This window comes from Littorina saxatilis, linkage group LG5, assembly GCF_037325665.1.
Source record: "Littorina saxatilis isolate snail1 linkage group LG5, US_GU_Lsax_2.0, whole genome shotgun sequence".
NCBI lineage: Eukaryota > Metazoa > Mollusca > Gastropoda > Littorinimorpha > Littorinidae > Littorina > Littorina saxatilis.
In genome coordinates, this window is record NC_090249.1 from 46,898,992 (window position 1) to 46,918,433 (window position 19,442).

General features: G+C 40.4%; 1 protein-coding gene across 1 annotated transcript; it reads left to right on the forward strand.

Annotated features, from left to right (window-relative positions):
- The first annotated feature begins 2,635 nt into the window (after nucleotides 1-2,635).
- On the forward strand, nucleotides 2,636-18,335 carry LOC138965891 (zinc finger protein 665-like). Its single transcript, XM_070337980.1, has 3 exons — nucleotides 2,636-2,766; nucleotides 5,645-5,806; nucleotides 16,482-18,335. Exons 2-3 carry the CDS (start codon nucleotides 5,698-5,700, stop codon nucleotides 18,083-18,085), a joined length of 1,713 nt encoding a protein of 570 aa, XP_070194081.1. The 5' UTR covers nucleotides 2,636-2,766; nucleotides 5,645-5,697; the 3' UTR covers nucleotides 18,086-18,335.
- The last annotated feature ends 1,107 nt before the right edge of the window (nucleotides 18,336-19,442 follow it).

Consider the following 19,442-nt stretch of genomic DNA (forward strand, 5'->3'; position numbering starts at 1 on the left):
TTAAAAATTAATTAATGACTTTGATCATTAAAAATCTGAAAATTGTAAAAAAAATATTTTGTTTTTAAAACGATCCAAATTTACGTTCATCTTATTCTTCATCATTTTTTGATTCCAAAAACATATAAATATGTTATATTCGGATTAAAAACAAGCTCTGAAAACTAAAAATATAAAAATTATTATTAAAATAAAATTTCCGAAATCGATCTAAAAACAATTTCATCTTATTCCTTGTGGGTTCCTAATTCCAAAAACATATAGATGTGATATGTTTGAATTAAAAACACGCTCAGAAAGTTAAAAAGAATAGAGATAAAGAAAAGCGTGCTATCCTTCTCATCGCAACTACTACCCCGCTCTTCTTGTCGATTTCACTGCCTTTGCATCGAGCGGTGGACTGACGATGCTACGAGTATACGCTCTTGCTGTAAAAATGCTGTGAGTTCAGTTTCATTCTGTTAGTTTGACAGCTTGACTAAATGTTGTAATTTCGCCTTACGCGACTTGTTTTAAATATGATCAAGACTATCAGAAGTATTCGTTTGTTCATTTTTGTATGACAAAGATCGCCAATGTATGGTTTTTACATTTAGTCAAGTTTTGACTGAATGTTTTAACATAGAGGGGGAATCGAGACGAGGGTCGTGGTGTGTGTGTGTGTGTGTGTGTGTGTGTGTGTGTGTGTGTGTGTGTGTGTGTGCGTGTGTGTGTGTAGAGCGATTCAGACCAAACTACTGGACCGATCTTTATAAAATTTGACATGAGAGTTTCTGGGAATGATATCCCCGGACGGTTTTTTTCTTTTTTTCGATAAATACTTTTGATGACGTCATATCCGGCTTTTCGTAAAAGTTGAGGCGGCACTGTCACACCCTCATTTTTCAATCAAATTGATTGACATTTTTGTATGGCAATTTTCGACAAAGGCCGGACTTCGGTATTGCATTTCAGCTTGGTGGCTTAAAAACTAATCAATGACTTTGTCATTAAAAATCTGAAAATTGTAATTAAAATTATTTTCTTATAAAACGACCCAAAATTACCTTTATTTTATTCTTCATCATGTTCTGATTCCAAAAACATATACATATGTTATATTCGGATTAAAAACAAGCTCTGAAAATTAAAAATATAAAAATTATGATCAAAATTAAATTTCCGAAATCGATTTAAAAACAATTTCATCTTATTCCTTGTTGGTTCTTGATTCCAAAAACATATAGATATGATATGTTTGGATTAAAAACACGCTCAGAAAGATAAAACGAAGAAAGGAACAGAAAAGCGTGCTATGCAGCACAGCAAAACCACTACCGCGCTGAACAGGCTCGTCAGTTTCACTCCGTTTTGCACAAGCGGCGGACTACGGTCATTGTGAAAAAATGCAGTGCGTTCAGTTTCATTCTGTGAGTTCCACAGCTTGATGAAATGTAGTAATTTCGCCTTACGCGACTTGTTTTATTTGATATTTTTGGATGGGTATAAGCATTGTTTGGATCTTGGCAGTACCAGTATACTTCACAGGCATGAAAATTCTCCGTATTTTCCGTATTTTCCGTATTTTTGAAAAAAAATAAACCGGTTTTTTTTTCCGTATTTTTATTTTTTTTTATTTTTTATTTTTTATTTTTTTTTATTTATTTCATTTTTTTTTTCCTAGTCATTGGGGCCATGTTTGAATCCAATTTTAAGGCTCAGATAGCCCCAGATTGCACCAAATTGCACCCTTCGAAAAAACAAATTTCCGGGGGGGCATGCCCCCGGACCCCCCTAGAAGTCTTGGCGCTTCGCGCCTGCGAAACTTGCCGCTATGCGCCTGCGAAACTTGGCGCTACGCGCCTTCGAATTTTTTTTTCAGTATTTTTTTTTTTTTCAGTTTTCATGCCTGACTTCAGTTCATTCCTGTTTTGATGTAAATATACATAACCACACCAATTACAAGCATATAGCCTCTTGTGTGGTTTCAAGTGCACTAAGTTGTTTTACATGTCCCAAAAGTTCTTGAATACAAAACAATATGTTAAAAATGTATTTTTACCACTCATGTCAATGAAGCCTAGTTTGGTCATACGAAAGATGTAGTTTTACATTAAAAAAAAAAGTCTTACATCTATGTAAATGTTACTCCAGCCCGCCCCCATCTCGTATATATATCATCTCTGCGTATGAGCACATTATGTTGTTTTCACTTCGATCTCTTGATTCTGTCAACTCAAACTCGTATATTAATAAACAAGAATGTTCGTCGTTTTGTGCATCTGTCTTGTTGTGTTATGGTGGGGTTGACTGTCTGGGTGTTCGACATGTTTCTCACGTGCAAGCTCATGGGCTGTCATACATTGCATTCCTATAAACAAGCAATACAGTACATGATAAAAGCAGTCTCTCTGTCCCTCTGATGTCAACCACTGGGTCTGTCAGTTCAGCGTGTGTGCCTCTGTGTGTGTGTGTGTGTGTGTGTGTGTGTGTGTGTGTGTGTGCTTTAAACTTTTTGAATGTGTGGTGAGAGTGATAATATCAAGCCTATTTTTCAGACTCCCTCTCTTGAGTCAATACATTATTTGTTTTGTGTTCATTCCTTTTTCAATCGGCAGTTTTAGGCGAAAAGACGTTACAGGGGAGATCACTGTTTTACCACGCAGACGAACAGTGAATTGATAAACTGGCAGTTCTAAAAGAGTAGGCAGACCGGACTTACAGTAATAATAATCAGCCGACGAAGGAAAAGTACAAGATTATCTACGCCGTCACAACGTACTCAAGGTAAAGCGTGCTGTTTTATTTCTTCGCTGTGAACAACGGGAGAAGATGGAAGGGGACGGGATCTGCCGTGTGTTGACTAAACCGAGCAAGCCCACTGAGGCTACTTAATTTCGAGAAAATGGACTTTTTATGTTTGATAACATGTTTCAAAAGTGACGATTATCTCGATCAACCAGCAGAAATGATAAGATAAGTAACATCAATTTACGTTTACAGCCCCAGTTTATAATAATCTTAGGATGGTTTTAGTTTTGATGCGAATTTTGTGGACTTACTTGGTTTGGCCCCTTTTTCCCCCAATTTCAGATCTACTTAAATAATGGCAGATCCCCTCGCGATATAACCGTCGTGGTTGAAAACGACGTAAAACACCAAATAAAGAAATAAAGAATGGCAGATCAAAGCAAGTGGACTTACTTGTTTTTCCCCCACAATATTTGGACAAATAGAAGTTGTTAAAAGATATGACAAAACAGTGAAAGTGAACTTAAGGTAAGCAAACCCCATGAAAATTAGCAAACAAAATTTCTGTGACACACTTTGATCTATGTTCTTTTAGCTCTGCATGGCCAAATTTCGAACTGTTGTCAATAAAGGCACTTTTGTTACTTCTTTGTGTTGTCGTACTGATTGCTTTGGAATCATTTCTGGCCTCATTATGTATTCATTAACTTTGGAAAATGATTCAAGTATGGAAATGTAGATCTAAATACGCTGCGTGTGTTAGTCTGCTGTCGCCCGAAAGTGGGAAACCTGCTTTTTGATTAGCTGATGTGTGATAGGGTATAAAGCCAGACTTTGCAAAACGGAGCGTGCCTTATATGGGACGTTTTTAAGAAATGTCGCCAAAGCTGTCCCCGGACTTTGGCTCTGCACATTCGTCGCGTCTTGCAGGCCTGAAAGTGGCGAGTAGAAATCTGTAAATGGCGAGTAGAAATGTTAATCTACTCGCCAAAGGCGAGTCAAGTTGCTGAAACAAAGTGTTGGTTTGGCGAGTAAAATTTGCTCTCTGGCTAGTAAATTATGAGAAGTACTAGCCAAAGGCGAGTGCCCTATTTTGTGGACTTCAGCGCTGTCTTGGATCGGGCGGGGACGTAGCTCTCTCTCTCTCTCTCTCTCTCTCTCTCTCTCTTGCTTTTTACATTTAGTCAAGTTTTGACTAAATGTTTTAACGTAGGTAAAGGGGGGAATCGAGACTATGTGTGTGTGTCTGTGTGTGTGTGTGTGTAAAGCGATTCAGAGAAAACTACTGGACCGATCTTCATGAAACTTGACATGAGAGATCCTGAGTATGGTATCTCCAGAAATATTTTTCATTTTTTTGATAAATGTCTTTGATGACGTCATATCCGGCTTTTCGTGAAAGTTGAGGCGGCACTGTCACGCTCTCATTTTTCAACCAAATTGGTTGACATTTTGGTCAAGTAATCTTCGACGAAGCCCGAACTTTGGTATTGCATTTCAGCTTGGAGACTTAAAATTTGATTAATGAGTTTGCTCATTAAAGTTATCATTAAAATCGATTTTTCACAAACAGATTTAAAATTGATTGCATCGTATTTTTCATCACATTCTGAATCTAAAAATGTATACATATATGTCATGTTTACTCTTAAAATGTGATCACAATTGACGAAAATAGATTAATTAGTCTTACGATTAAAATGTAAGAAATCGATCCAAAAAAGATTTCATCTTATTCTTTATCATTTCCTGATTCCAAAAACATATAGATATGATAGGTTGTATTCAAAGCAAGCTCAGAAAGTTAACAAGAATACAGAAAAGCGCGCTTTCCTGCTTAGCACAATACGCCACCGCGCTAATCTGGCGTGTCAATATCACTGCGTTTTGCACGTGGAAGGTGAGCGATTTCCTTCACGCGGGGATTGACGAAGCTGTACTGTCTTGGTGACAAAAATACAGTGCGTTCAGTTTCATTCCGTGTGTTCGACAGCTTGACTGAATGTAGTAATTTCGCCTTTCGCGACTTGTTTCTTTTAGCCTACGTTTCCTTTGTTTAAACAAAGATAAAGAGAGAGAGAGAGGGGAAGAGAGTCCTTAGTTGTGTGGGCACGTGTTTGGGTCTATCTGTGCGTAGGTATGTGTGCGTGTGTGTGTGTGTGTGTGTGTGTGTGTGTGTGTGTGTGTGTGTGCATGCATGCGTGTGTGTGAATGTGTGTGTGAGAGAGAGAGAGAGATAGAATGAGAGAGAGGCGATTTGTCCTTCGCTGGGGGTATGCAGTGCCTTAGCACCTCTTCTTAATTTTCTACTTTTTGATGAACGAAAAATATCATTTTTGAAAGAAATGGACTTGTTAGGTTTTGTCAGCACACGGCAGAGATCGTGGGTTGGCAAGAACGCTGAAAAATATTTTGGAGTTGTGGTGGTTGAACTAGAGGACTTGGATTTTGATACCCACATTCATCAAGTTATTGTACAAGCATATGGATTGTCTTGAGTGACTGACCACTTGACGGACGTTGCTGGATAAACGACGACTTGGTTATGTAGAGTCCCCCAACCCCCAGGCTCGAGAACCATGCATCTCTCGACTCGTATTGCTTTCAGAAAGGACATTTCTCACAGGCACATGATCTTTGAAGCACTCGTTTCAATATGTCCACTTTTGGGAGTCCTCTGACTCTGAGCGTTTAACAAAAACGTTGTGGTGATATCAGTTAGATTAACTCCATAAATTTGCCATTTTTTTGTCTCAGTACATGTACCAACAGTGTGCATGATTTAATACATAATGATGTGAAGAGCAGTATTACCTTTACAGTACTGTCAACTCCTTTGGAATATTTTGACTGCAATCACTAAATGCCCTTTACCCTGATTTTCTTCAAGTGCGTAATCGTTGTGTTTCTACAGGAACGTATTGAACAGTGGACAGTCAGGTGCATACATAAACTTCTCACTGCAGCATGGAGGACGAAGAAGACACAGCAATTCGGCTGTCTGACGTCAAGATAGAGATTGATATTGCTGAAGAAACACCGCAGTATTGGCACATGACTGAACCACAGCCACACGGTAAGGTTAACTAAACTCCTCTGACACTAAAAGAACAAATGCGACCTCCACAACAATGCTGCTGAAGTAAAATCTAAGTTTTGTCTCTCGTAATGATCATTTGATGTCCAAAACATGATGAAACCTTCAGGCTCTGTCAACTTTTCTTTTGCATGGGGGTGCACCGGTTCACCCTATCCCGCTTTTGCTCTTCACTAATGTTATGGGGCACCCAACTGGCACGCCGTTTTCTTACGTCAAGGCAGTCGTCAAGATTGTAGGAAAAACTTCCTGTCTAAATCATCCAAAAACAGTGACTTTGGCCGGAGATTGATTTCCAAAACATTATTTTAAACTTTAAAAACACTCTTGAAAAGAGTTTCCCCGGCAGAAATCATGATACATCACAGCCTGATAATCCCTGCGTGAAAGGTCAACACTGCTGGCAGGAAGACCCCTCACCCTCATAGGACATTTGATTGCATGGAATATATACGGATTTGTTGTCCGACAAGTCTTCCAAAATTGTGCTATGATGTGTAACCGAGTGCCGTAACACTACGATCACCTCGGGAGGCGAAGTGCAATCAAACAGGATTGAAAATGTTAGGGCTAATTTCTTAGCCCTATAAAAACTGTTATGCAAACCCGAAGGTTTCCATGAATATACAGACAATCGAAAGCCACCAACCCCATCACAAACAGAATTCCACAATCCACCGGTGTTGACTTAAAGGCCAACAACTCGGGTGCAGAGTCTGCTGTGAAAGGACTGGGTGGCCGAGTGGTAACGCACTTGCGCTCGGAATCGAGAGGTTGCGTGTTCGACCCTGGGTCGGGCCGCTATTTTCTCCCCCCTTTCCTGAAACCTAGATGGTGGGTTCAAGTGCTAGTCTTTCGGATGAGACGAAAAACCGAGGTCCCTTCGTGTACACCAGGGTTCGACACTAGCGGGGGCGGGGGGCGGAACGCCCCAGAGTTTTGTGTTCAGCCCCAAACATTGCCGAAGCTTGGGGCCCACTCCGCCCCAGGATAAATCTCCGACAATGACAAACCGAAAATTTTAATGCCAGAGCCAATCACTAAAAATCGCCAGTCAAAGTCGTCACTGAAATTTGCGTAACGATCAATGCCGCAGTCAAGAAAAACAACAACATTGAAATCGTCGAAGGACAATGCCGCAAGGGAAATAACTCCCATATTGCGCTCTTTAGCGTGAGAGATAAGTATCGCCTTCAAATGCCAAACGCAAAATGTGGTGACACATCCCTGGTGTAAAAAGACATGGAAATGAAGATGAAGAACAGCGTGGAGAGAAACGAAAAAAGGAGACCGATGCAGCCAAAAGCGCGAAGCGCTGTCGTAATTTCAATGTCAAATGGTTGAAAGAATTTCCCTGGCTTCAGTACGATGAAGAAAAACAGACAATGCATTGCCGCCCGTGCAGATCTTATAGCGGAGAACCACTTGGAAAAAGTGGTGATTCTGAAGGTATATATACTTAGCATGAATAACAGTGGGCCCCAGATTTTTGTTTTCCGCCCCAGCAATTTCCATCTCCGGGGCCAGTGTGGCCCCAGGCCAAATAAGTTAGTGTCGACCCCTGTACACTATATTGGGGTGTGCACGTTAAAGATCCCACGATTGACAAAAGGGTCTTTCCTGGCAAAATTGTATAGGCATAGATAAAAATGTCCATCAAATACCCGTGTGACTTGGAATAAAGGCCGCGAAAGGTGAATATTCGCCTAACAGGCTTGAGGTTTGCTGGTCGATGTGAATGCGTGATATATTGTGTAAAAAATTCCATCTCACACGGCATAAAAGCGCTTTGAACTTCGGATAAGGCGCTATATAAATAAAGAGAATTATTATAATTATTATAAAGGAGTGGTAGCCTCCCCTGTCACAATGATGTAACCGAGTGCCGAAACACTACGATCACCTCGGGAGGCGAAGTGCAATTAAACAGGATTGAAAATGTTAGGGCTAATTTCTTAGCCCTATAAAAAAAACTTATGCAAACCCGATGCGATTGTGACAGGGGAGGCTACCGCTCCTTTCACAGCAGACTCTGCACCCGAGTTGTTGGCCTTTAAGTCAACACCGGTGGATTGTGGAATTCTGTTTGTGATGGGGTCTGGTGGTTTCCGATTGTCTGTATGTTCATGGTATCCTTTGCGAATGCATAACAGTTTTTATAGGGCTTAGAAATAAGCTCTAAAATTCTCAATCCTGTTTGATTGGACTTCGCCTCCAAAGGTGATTGTAGTGTTACGGCACTCGGTTACATCTGGCGCTTGCGAGCAGGGATGGGACTCGGCATGATATGTTCAGGTAATGGCATAATATGACCACTGAACATTTTCGTGCTGTTCCCATTCTGCGAACTTGGGATGGACAGTGGTCCCCCGGTTCGGAACTTCGGGACGAAGTTCATTCAAACGGGGGCGATTGTGACAGGGGAGGCTACCGCTCCTTTCACAGCAGACTCTGCACCCGAGTTGTTGGCCTTTAAGTCAACACCGGTGGATTGTGGAATTCTGTTTGTGATGGGGTCTGGTGGTTTCTGATTGTCTGTATGTTCATGGAAACCTTCGGGTTTGCATAACACTTTTTATAGGGCTAAGAAATTAGCCTTAACATTTTCAATCCTGTTTGATTGCACTTCGCCTCCCGAGGTGATCGTAGTGTTACGGCACTCGGTTACAGATGTAATAAAAAAGAGCAAGTAGAGACATCATTAGTTCGCCTAAGTTGCACATGTGATGGGGTGATGGTGAAGAAGAAGAAGGGATGCTCAGGCCAGGAAGCATTCACATAGAAACGCCAAGTCAGGGGTTGCAATAACGGGACTTTTATTTTAACGATACCAGAAGTCAGTTAGTGGAGCACACAACAAAATACGTCCACTCTCTCGCGTCTTTCAGAGTTCTCTGTGTTCTCTCCCACACCCTAGCATGTACATACAATCAAACTTTAGCTAGAGTCACAAACATCCAATCAAAATCCTAGTAACTATTAGCAACACAACATTCTAAGAGAATAAGCCATTCCATTGGTTAAAGACAAGAAGAAGGAGGGGGGGGGGTAAGGGATTAAGACCTTCCAACCGCAGCTGACACGCTTCTCTGTATCAAATTCAAAGGGATTCACACCCTTTTATTCTTAACGAGACTTTGATCTGAGCGCATCAAACATTACCACACGCACGTGTTATCGGCGGCTACCCCGGGTCGGTCATAACAGTTACGCAACTGACCACCTGCCAGCTGAGCTGGTATTCGATCCACCCGATCCGACAAAGGAATTAACACCTACTTGAAAACTACTGCTACATGCAACTAGCCCAGGCCGGGATACCGAGACAGACAGGCCGCCATATAATAATAATAATAATAATATACATACATCAAACATACATACACAAGATTCTTCCACTAACTAAGTAATAAAAACATGAATAAAATAGTTAGTGAAAACACCTGCAGGCTCCCCGGCTGGGCCGTCTCTTTCAAGGAGAGCGGCTTAAGTTCAAAGGATCTACCGGTGACTGGACATGTGCATCTCAACATTTAACTTAGAACAGATAATGACATTACACAAAACATAAAGCGATCGGCAACATGAACTACAAACACTAGACTGGACAATAACAACACTTTACTCTATAATTGTTGACTGGTCACCTTGTCACACATCCCGCAGCTCTTTACCAAACTGCGTCCTCGCAAGTTCAACGCTGAAAAGGACATCAACCACACAGTACAAAGACAAATGCTCACTCAACAAAACAGCAATTCGCAATATCAGAACAATAATAGCATAGTTACGCACGGTCACAAGACCCATTCATACAAAACTTCCAAATACAAAAGTCAATGACTAAATAATTATCCAAATAAAAAGAAACACACCAGTCTTGGGTCCAAATAGTACCGGTAGAGACATGTCCTTGATCAGTTCTTGAGGCATACTCACAATCTAAATCGTCTCTTAGCAGGGTCTGATGCTCCCAATAGGCTGTCTGTGACGGGATACTTATTTCTCTCTCTTTCTCTAAGAGATTTTAACAAATCTCGGAAAAAAGTCTCTGCTGACTTTCAATTGTTTCTTTCACAATTTCTGATGTTGTATATATATATATATCCCATGACCTCCCTTCTTTGTCTCTGTTACTTCAGTATGGGTATATATGTTGTATTTTTATAGCTCAATAAATACATCATGGACTCCAAAAAATATATGATAGTGCAGATTCCGATTTGGGCAAAGGACTACTTTCCTCCCGACCTTTGACCTCGCGCCGAACAATGTGACACATTTGTATGAAGTTCTAAAATCGTATTGCACGGCTCAGAAAACCATATCAGTTGCACGCAAAAATGAATCTCAGAACTGATCTGATGTATGAGATGCAATAAGCAAAAGTTTCTTTCATTATGAAAGCAATGCAGGTCGAAAAAAACGAACATTCAACTTACAAGATAACCAGATGCTAGCGAACCAAAACAAAAACACGAGTACCCTCCCCTTGCATCGTTAGCAGACGACTTTTGAGAATCTGTCGGTAGTGTGTTTTGGTGTGCGCCTTCAGCTATCAAACATCGGCTGTTTCACGTGTTTTGCGAGCAAGTCTACTCTTTTGCCTGGCTCTGCAGTAAGTCCACATATTTTTCCGTAATCCAGTCATATTCCTTCAAAATGCAATCAATCGGCGGTGACAGACGTGTCGGTCGCGTTTTCCTCACACCCATACCAGTTTAAGTTCATCCATGCAAACACACTCGCAAAACAGTTTATCACGTAGATACATTTCAAATAGGGAGCAAATGGTTAAATCTAAACCTACATATTTGTTCCCTAAGATTTGCTTCTCTGTCAATAAGCCTAATTACACACGTTCGAGAAAAACAACGTGGAATCAATTCTGAATCGAGTAAGCCAAATGGGTCCCAAAACCCGTTTCGCCCGTTCTGCCGACCTGAAACGCAAAACAAAAGAATTGTGCGCTTCAACTAAATTAATTTCTATTCGACTTCATTACTTTCTTGCAACTTATGAACCTTTACTTAAAGCTTTTAAATGGTCTGAAAGTAGTGTTACTGCGTACTTATCGATGCACTCATTCGTTTTATTTTTTCAGCGACGGTCACTTAGTTTAAGGTTGCAAAAGGGCTAAGTCTCACTGGCAACAGTTTTACCCTGCACAGATCGCAACAGTGCCGCTAGTAGTCTACACTTTGTGTTTGATGGTAGAATGGGATATACAGATTACAACACTCGTGGTTTTTTATATGGCTTGTATTTCAGTCAAGACCCAGCGGGAATATCAATCGAGAGCCACTCGCCAGAGGCTCGTGTCTCCCGATGATATTCATCCGCTGGGTCTTGACTGAAATACAAGCCATATAAAAAACCACTCGTGTTGTAACCTATACATATATATATAATGTACCCTTTCTACCCTCCTGTCTCTGATTCTCCCTCACCCTCTCCTGTTGTTTAAGACAATGTGTTACACTTTCTTAGTTGACCTGGATTGCTGTACAACGGACCTTGTTGCCTCCAGTGTGTGAAACCGGTTACGGCCACGCAATCTTCGATTCAGTGTTTGAGGCATAATCGTGCCCCCTCCGCCTCCCTTCCTATTATATAAAGTGAAGACCGGGCGGCTGCGCTTGTGTTTACTGCATTGTCTTCGTATTTTTGCAAAGGCCCTTGTCCTAGGTTTGGGGATTCACTGATTGTAACCTCCCTTTAATTCTTCAATTTTTGGTCAAGTTTCTTCCCTTCATTAATTTTGATCTTATATCAGAGTAATTGTTTGTGTGTGCGCGTGTATGTGAGTCATTAGGGCTGCGCAACTGTCTCACTTTCTCTTCTTTTGTTTTGTTTGTTTGTTCAATCTTCTTCCCATTTTGTGCTTGAATTTTTGCATATTTTGTTGTTGCTGTTAAATTGTTCTAATAATTATTTCACTTTTATTTAATGTCAACGGCGGATTCTTCTCTCCGTATCGGGCATTTGAACATTTACCATTTAGTCAACAAAGTGCCTGATGTTTGTGTATTTTTGAACAAACAACCACAGCTCGTACATCTTTTTGGTGTTTGCGAAACACGTCTAGATTCGCGTGTTTCGGACAGCCTGATTGATATTCCAAATTACTCTGTTTTACGACGCGATAGTGCACAAACTGGCCAAACAGGTATTGCTCTGTATGTCCATCGGTCTATTGCTGGCATTGTGAAGCGAAGGGCCGATCTTGAAGATGAAAATGTGGAATGTTTGTGGGTGGAGTTGAAAAATGGTAAATCCTCGCCTTTGTTAATATGTTATATATATCGGAATCCTGCTGAAACAACAAGTTGGAATGATGATTTTGTTTTAATGATGGACAGAGCAAAACGTCGTGATGAGAATGTACTATTGCTTGGCGATTTTAACATTAATTTACAGAGACCCCAAACAACTTGGGGCTCAACCACTGCTCTATTTGGTCTTCACCAGCTAGTTAAAACCCCTACAAGAGAAACCAATAATTCATCTACCCTTATTGATCACATTTATACTGATGATAAGACCACTGTTTCAAATGTACAAGTAGTACACTCCACTTTCAGTGATCATTATTCTGTTTTTTGCTCGATTGTTCTGAGATTGCCCAAATCACAGCATAAAGGTCATACAACTATCGAATACAGAAGTTTTAAATACTTTGACGAGTCTGCCTTTTTCTGTGATCTTAATCGAGCGCCATTTCAAAGCGTATTTAATTGCAGTAACGCAGATGATGCTTGCAATCTTTTCCATGAGATTTTGTGTTCCATTATTGATAAACACGCTCCACTACGTCAGCATAGGGTGAAACATCCCCACCTGCCCCCTTGGTTGACATCGGACATTATTGAGGCTATGGCGTTGCGTGATTTCTTTAAAGAACATAACCTGAAAAGCGAGTACAAATTACAAAGGAATGAAGTTTTGAAAACGGTAAGGCAAGCAAAAGCAGATTATTTTAATAAATTGCTTTCTGATAAGAGAGATACTTCTACAATTTGGCGAGCAATGAATGAAGTTCTTGATAAATCTCGAAAGAGATCGACCAATTCTCCGTCACAAATAACTCCAGAAGATTTTAATCAACACTTTATTTCGCTCGCAGAGAAACTGAAAGCCTGTCTCAAGCAGAATGAGTCCCTTGATATTGATGTCTCTCTAGAAAAATTAAAAACATTTTGTGGACGAAAGTTGACTCAAAACGAATCGTTTTCTATTCCACCCATTACTGTCCACGAGGTTGGAAAACTGATAGAACAGATGGCGAATAAAAAGTCAATGGGTCCCGATAAGATTCCTGTCCGGTTGCTCAAACTTGCTTTACCATACATAATTGATTCACTGACTTATGTCTACAACCTTGGCATACAACAAAACGTTTTTCCCTCTATTTTAAAATGTGCCAAGGTAGTGCCACTCCCAAAAAGCAAGGATCTTACGGACCCTAACAACTTTCGACCAATTTCCCTCTTACCTGTTTTATCTAAGCCTTTGGAGAAGCATATTCAGAAATGTTTACTGGAATATATGGAACGAATGAATTTGTTTCATCCATTTCAGTCTGGATTTCGCTCTAAGCATTCATGCCACACTGCTCTCAGCTCTTTATGTGAAACTTGGTTATCAGCTATTAATGAGTCCGAAGTAACAGGAGCGTTATTCCTGGACTTTAAAAAAGCATTTGACCTTGTAGACCACTCCTTATTATTAAAGAAATTACAATGCTACTTAAAAGATGACTCTGCTTGTGCCTTCTTCGAATCATATCTTTCAAAACGGAAACAATATGTATTCATCAACTGTAAAACTTCGTCGAATGATTCTGTCAAAAGTGGTGTGCCTCAAGGGTCTGTATTAGGACCTATATTGTTCTGTATTTATATAAATGATTTACCTCTTCATGTGTCAGATGAGAAAGTAAGATGTGAGTTCTTTGCAGATGATTCATCAATCCACACCAGTCAGAAGTCTTTGGTAGCCGTCAACCAATCTCTTCAAAAAAGTATAGATGAGATGACAGAATGGTGCACCACTAATGCAATGGTTATTCACCCTGTTAAGACGAAAAGTATGGTGATTACAACTAGACAAAAACACCAATTAAAACCCTTACAACTTCAACTGTCAATTGATTCAACTCCAGTGCAACAAGTTAAAGAGCATAAATTATTAGGGGTTACCGTTGATCAAGAATTGAAATGGCAAACTCACTTGAGTAAAATTTGCAAATTAGTATCTAAAAATTTGTACTTATTGTCTAAATTAAGACATTATGCCGATGTGGAAGCACTCAAGTTGTTTTATTACGCTCACATAATGCCCCATATCAACTTTGCTTCAACACTTTGGGATAACTGCAGTGATGTCCATCTCAAACGACTCAATTCTCTTCATCGCCGTGCTGCAAAACTAATTCTGCATGAGTCAAATAAGCCAACAGATGATAAATTAAAGCTCCTTAATTTCCTTCCCTTGAAAGATCAGTTGACGCTAAACAAGGCTGTCTTTATGTACAAAGTAATTAACAATAATGTTCCTGGATATTTAAAATCACATTTCAGACATGCCACAAAAAGATATGGGTCCCAGAACCTGATTCCCCCCATCCCTCGTCTAGACTTGTATAAGTCAAGTTTAGCCTTCTCAGGAGCGTCTCTATGGAATTCCATACCCCTACCCCTCCGAAATGCCTCTTCTGTGAAAACGTTTAGGCGCCAGTTTCATTCCCGCTTAATGGGTAAATAGAACACTTTTCATGTCTGATATTTTAGTGCTTTTTACATTTAGTCAAGTTATGTTTGTATTTTGATTTGTTCTTTATGTGTATGTATTGATAATGATATACATGCGAATGATTGGGACAATTCCTCCCCACATTTGTTTTCTCCCTTTTGTTATTAGTTGTTTTGGATGTTTATATGCAATGCATTATTGCAACTATGCTGCAATTTCCAAACTATATTGTTTTTTCCCATTTTTGAATGTGTATACAAAACCATAACCCTTTTCTTATTCCTATTTACATTATGTACGTCTAGTCTGTAAGTAACAATAACCTTGTCAATTTTACTATCTATATTATGTGCGTCTGTATTAAGTGTTTGTATAAGGGACAGGTTGTAAGATTAGGCTTTGCCTAAAACCTCTATCCTTTGGTAATAAAGTTCAGTTTCAGTTTCAGTTTCAGTTTCAGTTTCTCTGTCTATCTCATACTTTCACCCATCTTTAGAGAAGAGCATTGTTTACCTGCAGTAGGAGAAGGAGGTGGGTTTGGGGCAAAAACAAAAAACCGAGCCGCAATTGCAATTGCCTTCATAACTTCTCGTTTCCGTCGCCTCTTTCTCCGGTTGGATTCTACGTCAACCGTCTCCACTGTCTTTTTTTTGCTGCATTCAATCTCTTCTGAACATCGATGCACGTTAGTGGTATCACTGACGGGACAGCATCCTCCTTCTACCTCCGTTTTGGACGATAACCGAGTTCGAATTCGAACAAGGGTGAACTGGTCTGCAAATGCATCGTCGGCAAAATGCTGTCCGCATACAGCTTGGTAGTCTTTTGGTTGTGAAAAATCTTTTCTGGAAGTTTTCACAAAGTTAACCAAGCTCTCCTTATGTGAGGGACTTTAGAAAACCCGTGAGTACTTTCATTATTTCTTGCTTGTTTGCCGAGGTAATATTACAGCCGTAAAAAACACAGAGTCTACCCATGCTGGCACTGGCAGCTTGATCCAAGACGTACCAAGTGCTCGCCGCTGTGGCTACTACCTTCACTACGTCATCAGTGGAGAAAATCTATTTTTAGCATCATCGTTTTGTTTCAGCAGAAGGCTGGCACGCTGCTAGCTTTGACGGGTTTTTCCCACTCGCTGCGTGGGCTACTCGCGTCTTTGGGCCTTTTGAGTGGTGGGGATGGAACACATATGAGTGTATGTTTGCATTGGTAATAAGAGTTTTTGTTTGAAAATTTGGGTTTAGATGCACTTTAAGTTCAAAGGATCTACCGGTGACTGGACATGTGCATCTCAACATTTAACTTAGAACAGATAATGGCATTACACAAAACATAAAGCGATCGGCAACATGAACTACAAACACTAGACTGGACAATAACAACACTTCTCTATAATTGGTGACTGGTCACTTTGTCACACACATAATGAGTTCGCCTCGTATAAACACATACATACACAGGGATGGCCAAATCTCAAAATTATAACTCATCAGCTGGGCAAGTAACTTCAAGAAAGCCCGGCAGAATCTTCGCTGGCCCGGTACATACCACAGTTATTGTGCAGTGTTTATATGCAAAAAACAAAAAAACAAAAAACAAAACCATTATTACAACCAAAAGGGTTACATTTGAAAAGAATTTCCATTGGCCAGCCGGGCGAGTTGCCAGGCAGTTTCTACTAGCCCAGTGGACTTTTTACTCGCCGCTTGCGATCGGGCGGACGATTTGGCCATCCCTGATCCACCATCACCCTGGAACACTTTTTGTCAAAACATTATTGAATGTGAAAAGTGTAGTTAGAAAACGTACCACTGTCTTAAATTATTACATTCAGTCAGTTTTGGCGCCAATGAGTTTTGCTTGCAACATTGCTTACTGCTGCTTTGAACTCCTTTTCCAGAGCCAGTCAGGGAAGTTATGGCAACAGAGAACACAGCTACCATGCCTACAGTGAAAACATTGGAAGGACAAGATTCAGTCAGCACTCACAGTAATGTATGGCTGAAACAAGAAAAGAAACAACTTTTATGTACTGAGTATGATTTGTATACAGAAGTGCAAAGGTATGCATGTACTTACTGTGATGCTAGGTTCAAACTGTTATCCCATTTGAAGCGACACGTGTTAACACATACAGGAGAGAAAAAGCATGCATGCTCAGAGTGTGGTACTCTGTTCTCGTTGCCCGGCGATGTAAAGAAACACATGTTAACACATACAGGAGTAAAAAAGCATGCATGCACAGAGTGCAATACCAGCTTCTTGCGGTCAAGAGATTTGAAGCGACACATGTTGATACATACAGGTGAGAAAAACCATGTATGCACAGAATGTGGAGCCAGGTTCACGCTGTGTGCTCATTTGAAGACACACATGTTAACACATACAGGAGAGAAAAATCATTTGTGCTCAGAGTGTGGTACAAGGTTCTCACTGTCTAGTAATTTGAAGACACACATGTTAACACATACAGGAGAGAAAAAGCATGTGTGCATAGAGTGTGGTGCAAAGTTCTCACAGTCTGGTGCTTTGAAGTCACACATGTTTAAACATACAGGAGAGAAAAAGTATGCATGCACAGAGTGTGGTGCAAGATGCTCACAGTCTGGGAATTTGAAGAAACACATGTTAACACATACAGGAGAGAAAAAGCATGCATGCACAGGATGTGGTGCAAGGTTCTCACACACTGGAAATTTGAAGCAACACATAATAACACATACAGGAGAGAAAAATCATTTGTGCTCAGAGTGTGGTACAAGGTTCTCACTGTCTAGTAATTTGAAGACACACATGTTAACACATACAGGAGAGAAAAAGCATGTGTGCATAGAGTGTGGTGCAAAGTTCTCACAGTCTGGTGCTTTGAAGAAACACATGTTAACACATACAGGAGAGAAAAAGCATGCATGCACAAGATGTGGTGCAAGGTTCTCACAGTCTGGAAATTTGAAGACACACATGTTAACACATACAGGAGAGAAAAAGCATGCATGCACAGAGTGTGGTGCAAGGTTCTCACTGTCTGGTAATTTGAAGACACACATGTTAACACATTCAGGAGAGAAAAGGTATGCATGCATAGTGTGTGGTGTAAGGTTCTCACGGTCTGGGTATTTGAAACGACACATGTTAACACATACAGGAGAGAAAAAGTATGCATGCACAGAGTGTGGTGCTAAATTCACATGGTCTAGGGGTTTGAGGCAACACATGTTATCACATACAGGAGAGAAAAAATATGCGTGCACAGAGTGTGGTGCAAGGTTCTCACGGTCTGGTAATTTGAAGCAACACATAATAACACATACAGGAGAGAAAAATCATTTGTGCTCAGAGTGTGGTACAAGGTTCTCACTGTCTAGTAATTTGAAGAAACACATGTTAACACATACAAGAGAGAAAAAATATGTTTGCACAGAGTGTAGTGCAAGGTTCTCACTGTCTTGTAATTTGAAGAGGCATATGTTAACACATACAGCAGAAAAAATCATGCATGCATAGCGTGTGGTGCGAAGTTCTCATGGTCTAAGACTTTGAAGAAACACACGTTGATACATACATGAGAGAACAAGTATGAATGCACAGAGTGTGGTGCCAGGTTCTTGCAGTCTAAGTCTTTGAAGCAGCACACGTTGATACATACATGAGAGAACAAGTATGCATGCACAGAGTGTGGTGCCGGGTTTTTGCAGTCTAAGACTTTGAATCAGCACACATTGATACATTCATGAGAGAAGAAAATGCATGTAAAATGTGTTTCAGGGGCACGTGTGGGGGTGTCTCTGGGCATGCTGGTGGGGGGGGGGTGTCTGAGGGCGGGCCGCTTCTAGTCCTCGTATACGTTCAGCACGTGCAAGGCAGGCGTGGTGACGACACGGGCATGGAGCTCGTACCCCGTAGACGGTGATATATCCATGGGTCATCATCTAGCAATGACCTATTTTCATCACAAGTAGTTGTCATCGGTTCTACCAACAAATTATCCATCATCTACAACATGATCTTGCAGACCTTTCCATTAAAACAAGAGCATCAGTAACAACAACAACAACAACAACAACAACAACAACAACAACAACAACAACAACAACAACAACAACAACAACAAGGACGATGATACTGACGATAACAGCATTCAAACCACTACTTTTAGAGGCATTCATTTAACTATGCATTAACCTTGGGTGCAGAATTGACCTTCACCAGATCACGTGTTGTACTACTCAGTCCGGATGATGTGGGTCGTGTACGACCCATCATCTAAAAGAAGGATTCAGCGTAAAACCTATGGGTTGTACATGACCCATGCCATCTGAATAGGGATAAACATCGTACAATCATTCTTTAATTCCATATGGGTCGCCCACGACCCACATCCAGACTGCCCAGTTCATGTTACGTCATTGTTACTCTTGTTATCATTTTTTCTGTTAACATCCGTGTTAACTGCCTTGTTGAGATTAATATTTCCTTAGTTGTTTGGCAATGTCAGGGATTTTGATGCAATTTGACTGCGGTGCGTGTGACAGAAGAGTGTGACGAAGATGTGTCGCAAGTTGTTTTAGTTAAAAGTTGAAAAACAAAAGAATTCTGTTTTAGTTAAGTTTGACTGTGTACCTGACAGGAACAATTTGCAGTCTTTCCATTAAAGGCACGCTCCTTCTCGTGGCTGTTACATGGAATAAGACAATCCATCACTTGGTCACAAACCAAAAATGAACAAGCTGACTGCTTTTTGTGAGGAACTAAAATATATAAATTATTTATTTTTTTAGTCACACTTGTCGTTTACAAAATTACTTCATCAACGTATTCTTACTGTGCATGGAGAGCACCCGAGCTGTTCATTTTTGGTTTG